Source organism: Mauremys mutica, chromosome 1 (genome assembly GCF_020497125.1).
Source record: "Mauremys mutica isolate MM-2020 ecotype Southern chromosome 1, ASM2049712v1, whole genome shotgun sequence".
Classification (NCBI taxonomy): domain Eukaryota; kingdom Metazoa; phylum Chordata; order Testudines; family Geoemydidae; genus Mauremys; species Mauremys mutica.
This window is the reverse complement of record NC_059072.1, coordinates 94,129,403-94,150,265: the sequence shown is the minus strand read 5'-3', so window position 1 is coordinate 94,150,265 and position 20,863 is coordinate 94,129,403. Positions and strand designations below refer to the sequence as shown.

General features: G+C 48.3%; 1 protein-coding gene across 8 annotated transcripts in view; it reads right to left on the bottom strand.

The window, feature by feature from the left end:
- Window positions 1-4,910: 4,910 nt before the first annotated feature.
- The window catches only part of PDGFB (platelet derived growth factor subunit B), a 37,762-nt gene continuing 21,809 nt past the window's right edge, over window positions 4,911-20,863 (bottom strand). For 7 of the 8 annotated variants that reach the window (XM_044984922.1, XM_044984926.1, XM_044984923.1 and 4 more), the window contains 6 exons: window positions 15,712-15,808; window positions 12,661-12,741; window positions 11,448-11,647; window positions 9,538-9,679; window positions 8,943-9,110; window positions 5,286-7,765 (listed from right to left, as the gene is read on the bottom strand). In XM_044984922.1, coding sequence (XP_044840857.1) covers window positions 8,974-9,110; window positions 9,538-9,679; window positions 11,448-11,647; window positions 12,661-12,741; window positions 15,712-15,808 — 657 coding nt within the window. In that variant the 3' untranslated portion in view covers window positions 5,286-7,765; window positions 8,943-8,973. Of the gene's footprint in view, window positions 7,766-8,942; window positions 9,111-9,537; window positions 9,680-11,447; window positions 11,648-12,660; window positions 12,742-15,711; window positions 15,809-20,863 lie in introns of all 8 variants that reach the window. The other variant, XM_044984935.1, reaches the window with a different exon arrangement.

The following is a 20,863-nucleotide window of genomic DNA, read 5'->3' as shown; positions in this document are numbered from 1 at the left end:
GCATTTTTACCACCAAGTCATTCAATCCTACTCTGCACTGACATCTGCACCATTGGTATACTAGTACAGCAGCACCACTGCTGAAAAATGGGTAAGAAGTGTTCTAATGCAGAAAAGACCTGTGTGAGGCCCAGGCCTGGAAAAGCACAGGGTGCTGCAGCCAGTCAGGGTAGAGGTGCATTGGCAGACCTCCCCAGAGATTCAAGGACTGGAATAGCAGGGATTGCTTCAACAGCTGAGGTGACTGGCAGAGCTGCATTAGACAGGCTCACCCAGGACCTCCACAGATACACACTATCCGGCTTCTGCCTATCGCTGTTGGCCCTTCATTTTCACAAGCATTCAAAAAAATCTCAACAAACATTTTAAAGTAAGTGTTGACTGTCAAACCTGAAATCTACATGCTGCCAGGTTCCCCACAACTTTTGGACTTGGGCTTAATTGCTTCCAGACTGTTTCTTTAACTGAGTTTGTAATTAGAACTTTTTTTTTTGGTTGTTGGTGGTGCTGTTCTTCTCTGGGCACTGTTGTTCTCCTGCATGTGAAACCAAGGCTGTGGAGTCTCTGGAGAATTTAGTTTGGTATCTGTTCTGATGGTGGGGGAAAGAGTTCCTAAAGGTAGCACATTTCAAGAGGCAGTGTGAACTAGTGGATCACACATTGGATTGGGACTCAGAAGACCTGGGTTCTGACCAGGGTCTGCCAGTGACCTTGAGCAAGTTACTGCCCCTCTTTGTGTCTCAGTTTTCCCATCCCCATAAATTGGGGATAATGATGCTGATCTTGCAAATACCTTTGAGACCTACAGGTGAAAAGAGCTATGTATTATTATTACTTATTTTGAGACACAAGCCTCGGTTCATTCCCCTCTGCACCTCTCTAAGCCATTATCAGTGCTGCTATGGTGACGGCTGGGAACTCCAAAGCCTCAACCTGTGGTCCCCACACTTAAGTAAGTTCTGCAGCTGCCAATGAGAGAGGCCCAAGCTAGGCTCCAACACACCATTTGTGTGTGTGTGTGTGTGTGTGTGTGTGTGACAAGTCTGTAACAATTGATGTATAAAGCTTTTTAAGTTGAGAAATGTCCAGGGCCTTGCTATGCTCACTTGGTCATGGGGAGATTACAGCAGTCAAGGGAGCAGTAGAATGCGGTCATGGGTTGTGTGAAATTAAGTGATGAACAGCTGTGTGGTTGGGGTTTTGGCGTTTTTAGTTTTTTCTCATATTTTCCTCCTTTTCATTCTGTTTTTCCCTTGTTCTTTTCCTCCCTTCCTCCCACACACTTTCACACAGAGAGAAATGGGCATATTTTCAGACCTATATAAACATACATAGAACTCAGAGTCAGAAGTCGTTTCTATACTAAGAGCTAGTGTCCTTGAAGCCAGATTGTGACCCCTTACCAACCCTGGAGAACACCTACAGAACTAGTCCCACTGATGTAAATGAGCCCACTCGTGAGTAACTGCTCACCAGTGTTAGTTAAGAGGGCCACAGTCTGGCTCTGAGGTCCTGAATCGGGAAAGCATCCCTACTCAGGGCAGCTTGTAAGCATGTGCCTAACTCAGTAGTTCTCAAACTCTGAGTCGAGACCCCAAAGTGGGTCGGGGACCTCATTTTAATGGGGTTGCCAGAGCCAGCGTTAGACTTGCTGGGGCCTGGGCTAGGGCCTGGGGCTGAAGCCCAAGGGATTCGGGCTCTACCCCAACCCTGCCCCGGGTCATGTAGTAATTTTTGTTGTCAGAAGGAGATCACAGTGCAATGAAGTTTGAGAACCGCTGCTTTTAAGCATGTGTTTAAGGCCCATTTCTAAAGAGGGATAGATTTAAGCATGTAATTAAGTGCTTTCCTGAACTGGGGCCTAGGTGAGGAAACTGTTGCGGGAAGAATGATTGGGTGTAATAATTAGTTGCATCCCTTGTCCTTGCAACGATTTCAGTATTACTAACCCTGAACACTTAAAAATCATGAGTTTTAAAAAATAATGAATTTGGCAGTCTTTTTATTTGCCTAATAGGTTTTGAGCCTTTGGGGTGCACGTATGTCAAAATGTCAAGCTTTTTTTCACAACCACAAGGGCTAGAAACTAATGAAAGATTCTTCTTCTGATCATTATTATTATTATTAATCTGTATTCGCGTGTAATCACAATTTGCCAGGAACTGAGGCATTAAGTAAAACATCAGCTGTCATAAGACTCTTGATAAAATCATGAGAGCTGGCAACACTGGTTTTATGTGTCCATGCAGCAACTCCACCAGAGCTATTTTGGCACATCCCTATACAGCACTCCTTACAACTTGTACCAGTAAATCCTGGGACTTTTGAATTGCCCATCGTACCCAGCACAATTGCTGGGAGCTCATTTCTACTTTCTGGGATGGCATTTGGAGGCCTGACTATGTCAGTGCAGCGGCAGTGCTGTGGTTTCCTCTCCTCATTGGAGAGAAAACATCGTAGACTGCACCTGTTCAATTAGTCCTGAAGTAAAGACTTATCCAAGGTCCTGCACCCAAGCATTATAATCAGTTCTAGGACAGCTGTTATATATGGATGCCAGGCATTGAACAAGTGTTGTAATGTCAAAAGCATTCTGAGCAATGGTGTCATCCAGCACCTATTCACTTAGGAGTAGCTAGAGCTATACATAAATGTTTGCTTGTTATCAGTCTTCCAGATGATTTTGTACCTGTCTGTTTGAACTGCTGTAGCATGGCATGTGTGTGTAGAGGACAAAGAGGGAACATGTCCCATACTGGGCTCATGGAGTGGGAACACAACCTCCCCTTCTTCTCCCACAAGTGGGGGTACAATCTGCATGGATCTGACCTGAATATGCCTGATTCTTCATTGCCTTGCACGCAATTCCCCTCAACCCAAGCTGCTTGAAGTCTCTCACTGTAAGACTAGCCTGGAGAAGTCTCATGAGAAAGTGCCTCTTCTTACAGGAATTCCAGTCCCGATTTCTAGACTTTGCATCAGCATCATCTCTTAGATTTCTCTAGCACTTTCCATTCTGCTAATCCCAATGTGCTGTAGAGAATGCAAATAGAGGCCATTCAGCTACCACTGAAGTACAGTTTCCTACAGGAGGCGTGTAGTAATTGTCCTGCACCTTTAATGAACAGTGCCCGAATAAGAGACAATCCTTGGAACACTGGAATCCAGGCCCTGTATGTGGAGGTAGCCTCTGGATTGGGGACTATATAGAACATTGAGCTCTTTGGATCTGCCACCGAGGGGGTGGAACGAGGAGCTCCCAATTGGGTCTGTATACCTCAGTGCTGAATATATTGGTTGTTGCTTGGCTCCCTCTACCAGAGCAGTGGTTTTCAAACTGCGGGTCACGACCTGTCAGGCACTGGGTCGCAGCGGCTCTGGTCAGCACCACCAACCGGGCCGTTAAAAGTCCCATTGGCAGTGCTGCCCAGCTAAGGCAGGCTAGTCCCTACCTGTTCTGACACCGCACTGCGCCCCAGAAGCGGCCAGCAGCAGGTCCGGCTCCTAGGCAAGGGGACCATGGGGCTCTGTGTGCTGCCCCTGCCCCGAGCACCGGCTCTGCACTCCCATTGGCCAGTTCCCAGCCAATGGGAGCTGGAGGAGGGTGGTGCCTGCAGGCGAGAGCCACGCAGAGCTGCTTGTGCGTCTCTGCCTAGGAGCCGGACCTGCTGCTGGCTGCTTCCAGGGTGTAGCACGGTTTGTGGTGCCAGGATAGGCAAGAAGCCTGCCTTAGCACCACTAGGAGCTGCCCGAGGTAAGCCCGCACCCCAAGCCCCTGCACCAGCTCTGAGCCTCCCCTCAAACCTGGAGCCCCTTTCTGCATCCCAAACCCCTCATCCCTGGCCCCAGCCCAGAGCCTGCACCCCCAGCCCAGAGCCCTGACCCCCTCCTGCACCCCAACCCCCTGCCCCAGCTGTGAGCTCCCACAAACCCAGAGCCCCCTTGCACCCTAAACCCCTCATCCCCACCCCACAGCCCTCACCCCCACACCCCAACCCTCTGCCCCAGCCCTGAGCCCCTCCCACACCCCAAACCTCACATCCCCAGCTCTGTTGGGTTGCAAGCATCAACAATTTTCTTCAACTGGGTTGCCAGGAAAAAAGTTTGAAAACCACTGCACCAGAGAGCAGGTAAAGGGAACTGAGTATTAATGAGTGAGCCCAGCTCAATGAGCTGGTGGAGTTTCAGAGCTGTCAGGCCTTTTCCTGTACATGTGGTTAGACTGTAAGAAGAGGGCCGTTAAATTGTGGTGTTCCTGTCCTACATTTAGTCAGAAACCACAACAGGCAACACGAGAATATTTTAGGAAGGAAAGGGAAGGATAACTTCTCTAAACTGCCAGGGAGATTGTGGGGTAGCAGGGTGCAATTGTACACAAGTTGTTGCAAGAGATTTTGAATGCTGCGTCTCCAAGACTCTGAATTACTCTTTTAGTTAGTAAAACAATGTGGAACAATTGTTTCACTAACTAAAACAGAGCAGGGGACTCAGGGAATGGAGAACTGGGGGGTGATTAGGGTGACCAGATGTCCCGATTTTATAGGGACAGTCCCGATTTTTGGGAGTTTTTCTTATATAGGCTCCTATTACCCCCACCCCCTGTCCCGATTTTTCACATTTGCTGTCTGGTCACCCTAGGGGTGATTCACCTGTTCAGAGGGCCATTCCAACAGTTCTCTGTGGAACAGCCCAGATTGAGGCGGCTGTTTGTACCCACATGTGTGTTAACTGCACTGTAGCATGGGGCAGCACTATGACACATGGGTGCCAGAATGTGCAACCCCTCCCTTACCCAGTGGAAGGGGAAACACATTGGCCTTCTGAACCCTTATGAGAGAAGAGCTGTAGATGTCTAGACGATGACTAAGGGGGGGAATATGTCAACTGTTTAGGAGCCTATGAAGAATGTAAACACCAGAGAGGAAGAGGAATTGTTTTGAGTTGTTCAAAGGAGTAGAACCTGGAATAATGGGATGAAAGTGAGCAATGGGAAAGTCTGGCTGGGCATCAGAAAACATTGCTAAAGGTGAGACCTATTAGAATGAGAAATCCCAAGTGCTTGAGTCATTGAAAACTAAACTGGACAAAGTACAGAGGAATACACAGTAGGGAAAAATCCAGCCTTGGCTGGCGGCTGGGGTGGACTAGAAAAGCTAATGTGAATGTTCATTCTCTAGTTGCTGCTTTTATAATCTCAGTTAAAGTGTCCCAGAAATGAAAGTGCAGGAGCTGGGAATCTCTATCTGACCTCTGATCATTTTTTGTTTTTTTAGTTTGCATACAGAAGAAGCTTAACACTTTGTTGAGAGTTTTGGGTTTTGTTTGTTTGTTTTGTATTGTTTTTTTTACAACTTTAAATACAGTACTGAGTATAAATTAATCTTACATTAAAATAAAAAAAGCAAAAAAACTCACCAACTTTACAAACCACAGGAAGGAGATTTTGGAGCAGGAAAGCAAAGTGTCATAAGACTTGAGAAGTCGTGGGGTGGGGTGAATGGAGCAGAGTGCAAGAGGCAGAGAAGGATGTTGGCAGCAGGCAGCCAGCGAGGAGCTCTGGGTTTGAGATGAGGGGAGATGTAAGCCCCTGTCTGATGAACAGCACTCCCCATCCCGCTGCATCATCACCTTTCTCCTGCTGCTAGTTTCCCCGTGGTACTTCTGCCTGCACTGAGACCTGAATTTGGTGGATGGGACCTTTGCCAACAGGGCACAAATATGAAGGCGAAATTACCTCCAGCCTACTCCTTGTTTCCTCTGTCCCAATGTGTATGCTGTACTGAGTGACCATGAGAGGGGTTATTCCCCTTGGAGAGAATACTGCATACTTTCCCCTTCTTCTGCCTCATTCTCCCAGGAGAGGGAGCTATCACAGTAAAGGAAATGGAATAAGGAGAGGCAGCTGGGAAAGGAAAGTTGTAGCTCTAACTTACATTGTAAGCTCTTTGGGGCAGGGACAGGTTTTTTGTTGTGTGTTTATACAGTGCTTAGCACAGTGGGTCCATGACTGGGTCTCCTCCTGCAATTCATATGATAAATAACAATGTCCTTAATAATTGCGTGTGGGGGGGTGTACAGGTGGTCCCTATCTGAAGAGTCATTTGTCCTCCGCCACCTAGACTTCTAAGGCTCTCTAAGATGTCTGTGGAGGTCGGGACACCAGTCAGCAATGCTCTTTCACCAAAGGGGATTGTTTCTGTTTTTAATCACTGTTGTGAAGTAGAGGTTCACTTTCTCCCCTTGCCCTCACCCCAGACCCCTTCAACCGCTCAAGAAGTTCCTTGGATCTATAGCTTTTGAAACTGAAAAGGGCTTTAATGTAAGTTAAGGAAATCCTCGTGTGTGTGTTTGAGAGAGAAAAATAGGGGAGGAAAATGGGAGAGCCAGGGAAGTAGAGATGGGGAGAGCAACTGAGAGTGTGATATGAGAAACATCCATGAAAGGGTTATTCTGCTCTCAGATATTCCTGTGTAATATTATCCTGCCCTCAGGATCACAGCCAATTATAGTTTCTTCTGATGAAGTAATGTTTCTAAGCCTGTATTTCGTTGGTTGATTGTGTTGTCTCTCTGTATCCTGCAGGGGAGTTGTGAGCAGGGGGAAAGAGTGTGAGGGACATTGCTCCGTGCACCCTATTCTGCACCCCACACACACTGGGGAAAGCCATGGAAAGTTTGCTTTTCTTCTAGCCCACCTGAGCTGATGCACAAACATGCCTGCAGATTCCTCCCACCAGGGAACAAATCCATTTTAAAACCATATATATATATATATATATATATATATATATATATATATATATATATATATATATACACACACACACATACAAGTGAATTAAACAGTAACCCAAATCCTAGACTGGAAAGTCGAACCCTCTACTGCCATGTGCAAAGACAGCATCCTTTGTCAGGGGGCCGGGAGAAGGGAGAATGATTCTGCCAGCTGTCCACTCCTTCCCACTGCCCCAAAAGTCTTCCAGTCTGCACCAGGGGTGGATGGGATAAATGCATTTTGCTTTCATTTTTTCTGTTCCCCGAGATGTTGTACATTTTAGTGGTTTTTAAAATAATATATATACACACACACAAAAAAAATCTGTCCAGACGGAACAATAAAAGTCCTTAGTGCATTTTCCGTCATTGGTTTCCTCTCTTAATTTGAGGTCTGCCTGCTTTAAAACATGTCCATCACAATCATTGATCTCAGCCAGGGTCCCGCACCCTCACCAAGAAGAAGAGGGGAAAGGAAGAAAATTGCTCCCATTCCCCCCCATTTTCCCCCTCAAAGGAAAATTGACCCATTTTTCTTTTCCCCATTTGCCGTTCTAGTCTCTGCAGTAGGAAAGGCACCATCCTGTTCCAGTGACGTGGTTTTTTGTTTTTTGTTTTTTGTTTGTTTTTTTTTGAAAACTTTAAAATGTTGTTAATAAATGAAGAGAGGGAAATCGAGGGAGAAGGTCCGGTCCTGGAAAGGGAAGCACCATTTGCCGTCCGACTCGGGCACCGAGACAGACCAACAGAGAGGAAGAGTTATCACTCTGAAGACCCCATGGGGGCAATACAGAAAATACAGTAAAACCTGCCAAGAGCGACCATTCATGGAAGTTAGCAAAAGTGGTCACTTGTAAGAGGTGGTCTCTCTTCCAAGGTGGGCACACCAGAGAGTGGTTGTGTTCTGTGGCCTCTGCAAGTAGTTGCTCGTGACAGGTGGTTTCTCTTCAGAGGTGATCTCTAAGGCAGGTTTTACTGTATATTAAATAAACCTAAAAATGAAACAAACACAGACACTGAATTAGAATAAGAATAAGAACCCATCTTGCTCTACTATTCCTACTCCACATTAATAGCCTTGGAGACCAAGCCACTGAAGTCTTCTATTTATCTCCAGGACAGACCAAGCTAAGCTTGGTACAGGAGCAAAAATAGCAGCACATCACCTTTGCATTTGGATTCTTGGGCTCGTCAGGGACCATAGGAGTATTTTTTGGTTAAAATGGCAGAAGAACACAAAACCCAGAGCAGCCCTAGTGCTAAAGATGGAATTGGAAGACTCCTGGCTCCAAGTTTCTGTGCTCAGACCACAGTTCTCTCTCTCTGTCTCAAAAGGCCTAGCCTATTGAGAACCCAAGGCCCAATTCTCCTTTAACTCATACTGACTTTACACCAGTGAAATTCCATTGGAGTCCATGGAGTTACTCCTGATTTACATCACTGTAAGTGAGAGAAGAGTCAGGTCCCTAGAATTGAATGGCTCCAGATTTAATTCCGAGACTCCAGTTCTCCTTTTGCTTTTTTTAACCTTTGTTATGTTCTCAGACTTCCTGTTAGGACAGTGAGACTCATCAAAGTGCTGCTCCTTTTGTGTCCTTCCACCATTTTAACCAAAAAACTAAAAAAAGCAATCCCGCAACAGAGAATACAAAATGGACATTAATTCTCCTTTTCCAGTGGAAACTCAATTCATGAAGGAAGATCAGCGCAAACTCCACATAATAGACAAATAATATGGTCTCCAGTGGTTTTTAGATATAGAGGGAATGGGCTTGTTGTTCAGCTCCAAGGTAGGTTGTAGAGTGGGGCTCAGTGGCAAAGTGGGAATAATGCATAAACTTTTCACCTCTGCAAGAATGAGTTCAAGTGTGATAAATCATAAGTGGGATGAATTTGGTGAGTACCAGCCTAGTCCTGTTACTTCATTAGATCACACAATTTGGCACTATTGAGCACCTTGGCCCTACATTGGAATAACAAGAGCTCCAGAACTGAGCTTCCCAGGCAGAACTGTGTGTGAGGCCCAGGGCTGAAGTAGCAGGTGCTGTGGGTAGCAGTTGGGGTGCATGGGCAGTGCTTGTGTGTGGGAAGGGGATTCCCCATGACTAGAAGAGCAGACTGGCTCACTTCCCAAAGTGCCCCCCCTCCTGTGGCAGTTGTTGCTATTACCTGCCTTGCACTCTGTCCACAGCCAGCACCTCTATGCTGTGAGGATTTCTTTCAGCACTTTCTTATCGTGGACATGCTTGAACTTCCGATGTTTTCTCTTTCGCGCTGGCAGCTGGCGCGCTCGTTGTCTCACCGAAACAGGGGCTGCAGTAATCGATGGTGACTTACCTGCCAAAACAGAGATGGGAGCGTATCATGCCATGAGCAGCAGCTGAGACAGCTGGAAACACCACTCCCTCCCCACCATCTCTACAGCAAGAGAGCCGAAGAGCCTCTTCTTCCTTCCCCTCCGTTCTTCCTCACTTCATCTATTCTCCTCATTTCTCCACTCTCCTTTTCCTCTCTGCTCGTTCCCTCTTCCCCATTCCATACTTTCCTCTCTCTGTCTTTCTCACCCTCTTCCCTTCCTCCATTTCCCCCCATTTTTGCCCCTCTCTCGCAAGCAATACTCTAGGCAAAATCTTCAGCCACTGGAAATCAGCAAAGCTCCCTGGACTTCACCGGCGCTGTGCTGATTCACAGCAGCTGAGGCTCTGGCCCTCTGTCTCATCTTGCAGCATTTCCCTCTCTCTTTCTCTAGTACCAGCAGCCTTACCTCTGTGTTCACGTGAACCTGGCCGACCGCGACCGGAGGGCTGAGATGACAGTGCCTCACATCGACACTCCAGGTGATCCTCCAAGGGCACAATGGCTTTTTTAAAGTTTGGCTTCTTCTGGACAAATTCTATCTTGTTTACCTATTGGGCAAGAATAAAAACAAACTCATCTAAAATATAAATACAGCTACAACTACCACTATATCAACATGGATACTACCTTTATTTCTCTATTGCCCTTCTTCCCAAAGGGTCCAAAAGCACTTTAAAATCCACGGATCAAACCCAGGCCTGGTACAGTTTGGTGCAACTTTCACTGATTTCAGTGGAGTAGAACATAGCCAGGCAGGTCTGACTTTGACTTTGTACATAGAGAATCACTTCACCCAATCCTGACTTACAGCTGCTTCTTGCATGAAACATGAACAGTGCCCAAAAACATTACACAACTGGGAAAAGAAATACAGAACAATGCTGGGTCTGATCGATTTGACAGAGGAAGTTTTGGGGTAGGCAGAATGTAATTAACTGAATTGAGATATCATATTGGAGTTAAAACCCTTACTGTGCAAAAACCACATGGCAGAAAGGAGAAATTCAGACCTAATGCAAACAAGCACAACTCTACTAACTTCAGTGGAGCCATGTCTGAATTTGTCTCATGATTTTTAATGACTAACAGTGGCACAGGGCTCTCGTCTCATGTGAAAGGCTGCATGTCTGGCAACACAATGCTTCCGAGAACCATTCTGCAGCCCTTGCATCACTGATTCAGCTGAAACAGATGTACACAGGCTAGTTCTGATGGCGCTCGTGCGCTAAAAAGAGCCAGAGTACGTACCTAGGCTCTTGGATGGGATTGTACTTAAGAGCTAGCCCGAGCTGCTGCAGCCGGGCTATTATTTTTAGATCACTAGTTCAATCAGAGCTAGGGACTGTATATCTATCTGCACTGGGACTACACCTCCCAGCTGCAGTGTAGCCGTACCCTCAGAAGGAAGAGCACCTCTTACTAGATCTCCAGCAGCATATCCTACAGTCTCTGAGTTTGCGTTGGTGGTTTCCCATTCAAATACTGACCAGGCCTGACCTAGTTTAGCTTATCTAACAAAACCACATTCCCTGCAGAGGTCTGCAGGCTATAAATACTATCACTGCTTTGAGTCTGGAACTGAAATGCTCCCAATGCACTGGCCCTGGCAACATCACTCAACCACTGATCAAACCTACTGGCTGTTTATCTTTCCTTGAAAGCCCCACTCCACACGCTTCAGACCACACGCTGCTCACTAGACAAACATTTCCAACCACACAATACAGAAACCTCAGAGAAGCCATTTCCGGGTCACTTTTCCTGGCTGACTTTTGCCCTGACCTTTGCTTTTTCCACAAAAACAACTCCTATTTCTCCCCCTCTCTCTTATTTCTCCCTCATTCAGAGTGGCTTTTCTGAGAAAGGAATTTCCTGATAGAGCAGACTGTGTGAGTGTGCACACACACACACACACACCCCGGCCTGCCCAGGGCCTGAGGGAATCTCTCACAGGTCAGGCAGAAGATTTGCAGGGGAGGATTATATTTTTAAATGAGCTGTCTGGGAGGAAGCGTGGAGATCACTATTAACTGACAAGCTAGCATGATCAGAGCAAGAGGTCAGCTATCAGGTGTCTGTTTACAGCCGGGCTAGGCAGGAAGATCACAGAGGGGCAAGGAGAGGAGGAGAGGATGCTGTCTCAGTGCACGTGTTTGGCCTGAGGTGCATTGTCAGGGTGGTGATGGAGAGGCCAGCACGGTTAGCCCCTCACTTGTATGACCACAGGCAATCCCCCCACTTGGTTTGTGTGTTTAGTGGAGGGGCCATGAGAGAAGGAAGGAAGTGGGAGGGAGAGGATAGAGGATTCTTGTGTACCTGGACATGCCGCACACGGACCAGCGTGGGGCGACACTGCACATTGCGGTTGTTGCAGCACCCAGAGCACCGCTGCACCTCCACACACGGCGGCCACACCACAAAGTTGGCATTGGTGGAATCTACCATGCTCCGGGAGATTTCAAAGACCTCCGTCCGTGTCTTGCACTCTGCGAGTACTGCTGGCTCAGCATCTACCACTGCAAATAGAAGGGCCCAAGAGAAAAATGGTGAAATAGGCTTCACAGGCTACTCCCAGAAACCTGATGCAACCCCACTATGTTATCTGACAAAGGCTTACACTCTCCTGCAGCTACAGATATATATTCTTTCCCCATCCTACACCCGTTCAATGCCACTCACTGTCTCCTTCAAAGGGCCAAGCATCCTGATGGTACATAATAAATAATGATAACTTCAGCTAACATCTCTGGCCAGAAAGGACAGGAGCTAGTCAGTGCAGCTGCCTAACGAGACAGAGTGATTTGCTGCAGAATGATGTCTCCTGCTTCCAAACACCAGCTCCTCCACTTCAGGTGCCGAATGCTTGGCCTCTGCAACACTTTCAGGCCCTGCTGGAGCTAGAGGATGGGACTGGGAATCAAAAAGTGCAAATAACAATTGCTAGGGCACCAGGCCTGGTCCATTATCATTCTGCTCTGCTGAATTATTTCAGCTAATTTCAATACTTAACAATTAATAGCAGTCTCTGCGTTTGCTTAGGACAGTATCACACTCGGCAGACACACAGTGTTAGTCACTGACTGACACAAGACGTGTCTACAATAGCATATCTCGCTCTTGTTTTCCAGCCCTGGTACGAGCTATGAAATGAAAGCTAATGCAGACATGGCTCAGGCATTGCCAGCACCAAGTCCAAAGCCCCAGCCAGAGGAGGGCATCAGGACACAGTGCTGGAAATGACTGCACCCTGCTGTCTGCACTGCCCCTGGCACTGGGGCAGTTACAGCAATGCTGAAAGAAGGAGACTACATTTGGTAGCATAGAGGCAGAGACAGACTCCCTAACACAAACACACTTACATGGCTAAGTGCACACGCGCACAGTGACACACACTTAAACATGCACGGGCACATTCATACACTCATGGTGGACACAGATGCAGACTGTACAGACCCATGTATCTGTATACCTAATCTCCCACTTACACTGAAACTCCTGCACAGAAGTTAGGTCTGAGTCTATCACTCACCTAGACTTCGTCTCCCTCGAGGCAAGTTTTGACCAGGATGGGCTCGGGTTGAGTTCAGGTCCAAATTGGAGCCATCCTCTTCTGCAAGAGAAGGACAGAGCCAAATAAGACAATGAGATTAAAAAAGTGAGGCAATGATGTGGGAAGCAAGTGACAGAGGAGGCAGCATTTGGGTGATTCATCGGTCTCGTTACTGCACTAGCATGTCCCGTCCAGAGTTTTAGGTTCAAGTCCCAGCTCAGGTCACAAGTGCAATGAGTGTGAGGAGACTCTGCGTTTGTTCACCTCCTCATACTGCTCCAGTCACAGTAACTGGCATATCTTGTTAAAGAGAGGCCCAGGACTGGATTTGCAGAAGATACTCTAGGGCAAGAGTGAGATGCACTTTAGCAGAGCTATTTGGAATGTACGTGGCATAGCAGAGGGAGATTCAGGTGAATCAGCTGAGCAGGAGTGGAGGGTGAGGAGCAAGGCTGCATTAGCAGGAGGTGCTGCGGATGAAAACTGAGGTGCAGTGGTAGAGTTGTGTGTTTGTCCTAGGACTGGAATAACAAAGGGTGCTATGGAGCAGGACTGAGGGGGCAATGGCAGAGCTGAGTGGAGGACCCAGGACTGAAATGGCAGGGGGGCGGGAGGTCAGGATGCAGGTGCATTAGATGACGTGGCAGTGAGGTACTTGTGTTCTCTCTCCCAACCCACCGCGTTCATTTGAGGTAGTCAACTTTTTTGGCAGGAGAATTGAAAAATGAGTTCAAAATAACTCTTCCTCTCTACTACTGTCAGTTAAAACTCAGGTGCTGGGGGTAGTTGGGGGGGAAGGGAGGAGGACTGGTAGCAGTCAGCCCAGTTCCCAGTACCCCCATCCCACTGCTTTCCCATAGGAAGTGCTGAACAGAGAAATTCTCATAGTCTCTATGGGTTTCTCTAATAAGTGGCCCCTCTTGAGCCCCAGACTAGAGCAGTGTTCAGAGACAGCTCCCACCCAGCGGCAGCTGTCTCCTTCTGTGGCCTGGTGTAGCTGCAATGGGAGGCAGAATGGACATGAGCCTCCGGGGAGTTACTGTATTAAAGTGAATTCAGGACTGGGAAAAGGCGCTGGACTGAAGATCTCTGTTTATCAGGCACAATAGCAGAGCAAGCTTCCCACACCTATCACTCCCCATAATGCACTTCACTCCTGCCCTGGGAAGGCCACTTTTTAAGGGTGAGAGGGGCATTTGGTCTCTGTTCAGTCCACACGTTAACAAGCCATCATCGGTGGATATTGTGAACACCTGGCTGCCAGCCTGTGGTGACAGCACCAAGCTGATTTCACATAGGCCAGCAAACAGGAATGACATGCAGTCACTAACTACTTGAGGGCAGATTGGAATCTATAACTTGGGTATGAAAGCTTTCAGTCCCATATGTGATCCCCTGTGTCATCCAGTCTTTCCTAATCTGGGTTTAGCGTGGAACCAATGACCTGGGTTTGAAAGGCTCCATAGCCTATTCCCAGACCCCTGGTCTCCCAAGAGAATCCTGTTTCATTTCTTAAGTATATGAGTGGGTAGTCACTGGAACAGAAATGTATCCCTTACGTAAGCTATAGGACATGACAGACTGCACACATCTTCTCTGTCTCTCCCCCTCCCCCCTCCATCTTGCATTCTCTGGAATTTTATCAGGCGAGGGTGGGGGTTGCCTTTTGCATAAAGGTTGAGTTGATGAGAAAAAAATAGCAACACTGTTGACTTGAAACAAATCTTCTATTGAAAACTGAGGCCCCCCCTCCTCCTCCCCTTCTTCTCGATAGGCCATTGCTGCTGCTGCTAATGGGTGGGGACCCAGGCTTGCAAAAGGCAGTGCTGCTAATTTTGGAAGCTGCCCCATTGTGTGGCTCATGGACGCAGAAGAAGAACTGGGGGGGGGGGAACCTCGTCGCCTCTTTTTAAGGAAAACAATAGCAGCCCACAGCTGGTTCTCTCCCCCCTTCCCCGTCCCCTCCCAGGCCATTTTGAAAGGGAGCGGGAATGCTTTTGAGAACGTGCCAGTGGTCCGACTGGCATAGGAAACAAAAGCAGGAAATTCTGTTCCCCCGTAGATAGTGTCTCGGCAAGGATTACAAAGCTACAAACAGACAAAACACAAGAGAGAAGGAGAGGGGGGTGGAGGGGGACGGGCGGGAGCAGAGGTTAGAATAGAATGGAATTCACTCTGAAGAGACCGTTTATAAATAAATTCCTGATCCAGCCTGGCGACCGTGACACATGGTCCCATTCCCACACGTGCCAATCCCTCCACACTTTGCTCCCTGGGCTGCTGCTGCTGCTCTGTGACTTCAGTCCTGGCCAGGGGTTCCCAAGCACTGCAAACTCTGAGCTATTACCCACAGAAAATGGCAAAGCAATTCCAACCCCACCACCAGCTTAGTCGGCCTGACACAATCCCACGTCCTTCTTCCCTTTTCTATCATCTCATAGAAGGGTCTACCTGGGAACCAGTCCAAACACCTGCCTGTGCCCCTCCCTATCTATTCTACTTGGGGACCAGCTCTCTCATCCCCTCTCTCCCTGCACATATTTCCACCTGCTTCTAGATGAGTGCTATCAGCTCACCTGGCCCACTCCCAACCACCCACTAGTCTGTCTTTTTGTCTTCCCATGGATCAGTCTATTCATCCACTTGTGCATCTCCTCAAAGCCCACTTCATTCATTCACCTATGTGCCTTTGCATCAGCCCATGAGCTAGTTCACTCACCCGCTTGTGCGCCTCTTAATCTACTCATGTTCCACTCCAACCACCTCTCTGGGCATCTCCTAGCTGAGAAGCTTGCTTGGGTTTTTCTCACGCTCCTCATTCCATGCACCAGGCTATTTAAATCTCCCCAGCACCCAGCCCTATTGTAACTGAGTTTTGCAGTATAGCTTGATAGACTGGCACCTAGAGACTAACATGTTTCTATATTTAGAGTGAGTACGCCTTGCCAGTGTACCTGCTGGAAAAAGAGAGGTACTCCCACCATGAGATTTAAGGAAGGAAGAGGAGTGTTTGGTGTAGAGGAGATTTACCTACGGAGTCTATCTGCAGGGCACGCTGGAGGTCACTCCTGGAGCGCACCGAGCTGTCACTCATTATCTTGTAAATGTCTTCTGGGATGGGGTCCCCCTACCAGACAATAACAAAGTAGGAAACAAGTGTTACACAGGTATTGAATGCCAATCCTGCACAAACAGCTCTAATTATGGTGAGGAAGGGGAAGGTGGCAGTGGGAGGGAGAGGTAGGGAACCAGCCAAATGGAGAGAGGAAAGCTGCCATGAAAGTGTGGGATGGGAAATCTGAGAGGAGGGAAGTGAGAGAAACTCTGCCTCTTACAAAGTGGTCTGCGGAATGAAGTCTGCAATAGCATTACACGCTGAAGAACCCTAAATACTTTGCCAACAGTCAGGGAAGTTTCATTATAAAGGGATAGATTGTGTGACATCACCAGGTGGCTGGCAGTCCTGGTGCATACAGTACCAGAGTAGTTTTAAAAATATCAGAGAAAACCTTCCCAATATTTCCCTCTGTTATGAAACTCACTCACATGATCTATCAGATGTTCTGTGGGGTTTGTTTGTTTTTAAATCCCATTGGCCAATTATGTGCACATCTGGGCACTGTTAAAAAAAAAAGGAGTGGAAAGGGAGACTGACTCCTCTTTCACAGACCAATTTGCTACTCCTGTTTGATCCAGCAGCAAAGTCACAAACTCTGCAGTATGACATCACAGTTATTTCCATGGTGTTGGGCTGTGATGTCATAATAATTGGATTTCAATGTCATAAACCTTGAATGCTGACATTACAAACACCAGGTTACAGGTCAAATTCAGAGCTTGTGTAAATGAGTGCAATTCCATTGAGCTCAGTGAAATCTCAGCCACTTACACCAACTCGGAATTGGTCCCTGTGACTGCCCTGCAGGACTACAGAGTAGAGGCATGGGAAAGCAAGTACTTATTAAAATACGTTTCCAAAATAATAGGAACAGAAACAGAGAAAAGTATTACCCAACTGTTTGGTTAGCTCCATGCTCTCTTTATTCTGGAGTACTCATGTGTGAAAAGTTGGCCTTTCAGCTGCTTGCCTAATTGGGTTGTTGTGCAGTGAGTGGTAGCTGAGCCCCGGCCCGGTGTCCCTCAGTGGGCTGCCCCGTTGTAACTGAGAGGAGAATTTGGCCCCATGTGTTAATGAAATGTAGAGTTTTTTAATGTTTTATGATTATTAGTGAGATGCATGTACCTGGGCTCTGGTGAATGCTCTCTTACCGAGGTTATTCTTTGCTCAACCGCTTTCAGGGTATAACATTTCATTTCAGTTTAGTGCTGGGGAAAAGTGCCAGATTGATGACTCTAGAGACAATGACTCCTCTGTTTATCCACAGAGCAGGTACCACACAGGCAATGGCAATGCACGTTTCACCCCACATGCTGTTCCCCCTTCCCTGTTACCAGTGGGCTTCAGATCTGACCTTTAGGGACCATTTTTAGGGATGAGAAGAGAAGTGCAATTTCCCGGCCCACTAAATCCTTGGCCTTTCTGCTGAGGCTGCCAATAAGGGAGCCAGCTAATGCCAGTTTTCATGGTGTTTTTTGTGATGTAGGCATCTTCCCACAAGACACACAGCTGAGAGGCCATAAACTCGTATCATTCAGGGGCCACCAAACAGCTGTCATATGATGACGACTTCTGATAATTACCAAGCTGGATCTGGGTTGGAACTAGGGTGACCATCTTTTCAAAAGGCAAAAGCAGGACACGTGCAGGAGCTCTGCCCCCCTCTTTGGCCCTGCTCCTGTTCCTCCTCTTCCCCTGAGTTCCCACCCCCTGATCCTCCTCTTCTCCCCTGAGGCCCTGCCCCCTGCCCCCTGGCCAGGCCAGAACCTGGAACCAGGCAGTGGTAAGAGCTGCCCAAGGAGCCCGGGCCACTGTGAGGAGCCCCAGACCCTGCACATGCCCTCGGCGGGGTACGAGGTTGCCCGAGATCACGCCGCCCCGGGCAGGTGGAGGGTCTGGGTATTCCCCACAGTGGCTGGAGTCCCTGGGCAGCTCTTACCATGGCCCGATTCCAGCTTCTGGCCTGGCCAGGGGGCAAGGCCTCAGGGGGAAGAGGAGGAGCAGGGGGAGGGACCTTGTGGTGAGGGAGGGCCAAGGCCCACCTCAGCCCCCTCTCCCCCCCCACCCCCATGAAGAGGCTGGTGCTGCCTCCGAGCCTTGGGCAGGTGCAGTGGTGCTGCAGGGAATCCAGGACAAATGCTGTCCTGGAGTCATTCAACCCACAACCGGGACTTGAACTCTGCATTTCAGGACTGCAATTCGGGACAGATGGTCACCCTAGTTGGAACCAGTGACCTAGACGTGAAAGGCTCTGTATTCCTCCTGTATGGTACTATTTTTGTATCACACACACTGGAGTTTATAGTAGAAAATGGATTGTTTGTGAGTCCAAGTATTTGTAACCTGAGATCAGAATTGATTTTTAATGTTTTCACCTGTCAAGAAATGCATCTGTGGATGAATGTTGCACTGTACAGATGACTCTGGTGCTTCCTGATACTTAATACATGTAGGAAATTAGACTTTATTTTAAACTCTCTGGCACTTGCTGGGGTCAGCAGGCAGGTGCTACACGACTGCACGACTTCGGTGGAATTAGTGGGAAGAGGAGAGATGCAACCTTGCTAGCTAGGGAGGAGGAGGAGAGAAAACTGGAGGAGCATTTATGGATCAGTGCTCTGCAGAGGGATTGCAAAAGCAGGCCCACTCACTGGGGACCGGATTACAGGAATTAGCTCCACTCTCTGATCACAGAAGGAATTTTAGGTGCCAAGTTTTTCCTGTTGCAGATGCTATCAGTTTGACTAAAGCATGTCAGCACGCCCAGGCTGTAGGCCTCCTTATTCTCTACCTGTATCTCTGAAGCACCTCTGGCAGTGGGGACTGCATGCCGGGGCTGTGAGGTTTCTTACTTTCTTCCCCGTCACAAAGCCAAGTCTGAGAGGGAGCTGTGAGAGACTATGCCTGGTTGTGAGGCTTGTTATGCTCTCCCCACCTCTCTGAGTTGGTTCTGTGCGAGGGGAATGCTCACCTAAGATGTCCTAGCATCCCCATGTCACAGAGCCTGGGCTGAGGAAGTTCTGCCAGTAGGAAACTGCACACGCGGGGGAGGGAGGGACCCTTAGAAGCTAAGAAGGGAAGGCACACAATGCAGAAATTACCAGCAAACACAGCCACTTGATTCTGTGATATGGCTGGGAGGAGGGTGGAATGGCAGTGGGAGGTGGAGTCTCCCCATGGGCCAACCAGAGCAGCCAGGGATTTTCCTACAATTGCAGCAAGGGGGGGGGGAAGGTTGGGGGGTGTATTAGTCTAGAGTAGGTTAATGATCTCCTTTTAGCTTTGTGGTAGATCAAAGAAGTCTCTTGTCTTGATGGAGTCCTGGCTGGCTGTCAAGTGCCTGAGGCCTGACCTTGTGCTGCTGCAAGGCCCTGGAATTCCTACCCCAGTGATTTTGTTCCTCTCTCTGCTCCCACCCTGAGTTCCTCCCTTCCCCAGGTTCTGTACTTGCATGCACAGCCATCACGCTAGAGACTTGCAGGCAGACACACACTGACGGACGCATACACACAAGCACGCTTCTTTGATTGTTTAACATTGTCACATGATTTTGGTGCTCATGAAAGCAAGAGATGTACAGTGCTGGGCAGGTGCTGGGCAAGCCAGTGGGGTCTCCTCAGTGGCGGCTTTGCCTGCCCTATGTTGAGGCAGAACAGTGTGATGGTAAGTTCTAAGCACGTCTCTATTATGTGTCAGATTTTCCTCCCTACTTTCAGATGTCAGCAGCCTTGGCTGATGCAAAACGAATCCACGTGCAGCTCTGCTAATGTTCTACGTATAGCTCAGTCCTGTCCTACAGTCCCCTCTGTTATTTCAGTCTGAGACCCCCTCACAGCTCTGCCCGTGCCCCTCAGTCCTGACCGGGAGCCCAGATCTATTTCAGTCCTTGGCCCTCTGCTATGGTAAGATTTGAACCCCAAGATACCAAGGGGGAAACCCAAATGCATTAACTCACTATAAAAAAAAAAAAAAGAGGAGTCCTTGTGGCACCTTAGAGACTAACAGATTTATTTGGGCATAAGCTTTCGTGACTTTTTGTGACTCTCTCCCTCCCCTGCACTTGTGGACATGTACACTGAGTAGGGCAATCTAGCATAGAGCCAACCCGTGTTAGGGTGGGGAGGGAAGAGTGAGTGCTGCAGAGGCCAGTTCACTGCTCTGGGGTTAGAAATATGTACGCCGGGCTATATGGAAAACTCAGGTTAGATTCCAGGTCCTATTCCCTGGGCTGTCAGGAGCTGGGAGTGCTGAAAAGTGTGATCGGTCTCTGCAAGGGCAGTGAATGGAGCATGCACTGCCATTCTGCAGTGATCCCTATGGCTATTCATGGCTTCCAACAGATTGCAGCTCATTCCTCCTCATTTAGTAGCACAGCAAATGCATGGCCCCGAGGGAGCAAAGATTGTGAAACTGAGAGGAAAGGATTGAGAAAGACCCTTGGGGCTAGGAGAAAGAAATTCCTCCCCTCCTTTTTAGGCTGTGATTCTGCATTTCCGGGTAGTGCCACATAAATGGCACAGGAGAGAGGATGGAAGGGAAGACCCTCCGATTTGGGGGAGGAAAATGCAGAAAGGCACTGAGCTCTCTGCCCTTCTACCTGGGAAAGGGGGTAGGTTATGAAACTCCCCAGCCACCTCATTGCTGATCAGAACAGAGGGGTCACAGTGCCAGGGATGGGTTGATAGCCACTGTGTCATTATACCATGGTGGGTGCATGAAGGATGAGGAGAGCAAGGTACGAAAAGAAGAAGTTTCTCTTTACCTCAAACTCAGATTGGGGATGGTGAGGGGAGACACTGTGACATTCCTCAGCGTGGAGTAAGACGGGCGAGTCCCAGCAGAGCCTGGCAAGAGACTCATTCTGACTTAACCCCAGGGGCTGTTGGTTCCTTGGCTGGGCAGATGCATTTAACCCTTCCAGTGCCACGCCCAGCTATGGGTAACCTCTTAGGATCCTTCCACCCGTCCCCCAGGGACCAATTCTGCTCTCTCACAAGTCAGGGAAAACCCCTTCATCTCTCCCAGAATCCATTCCACATGGGCACAAAAATATTGTTTAGGTTC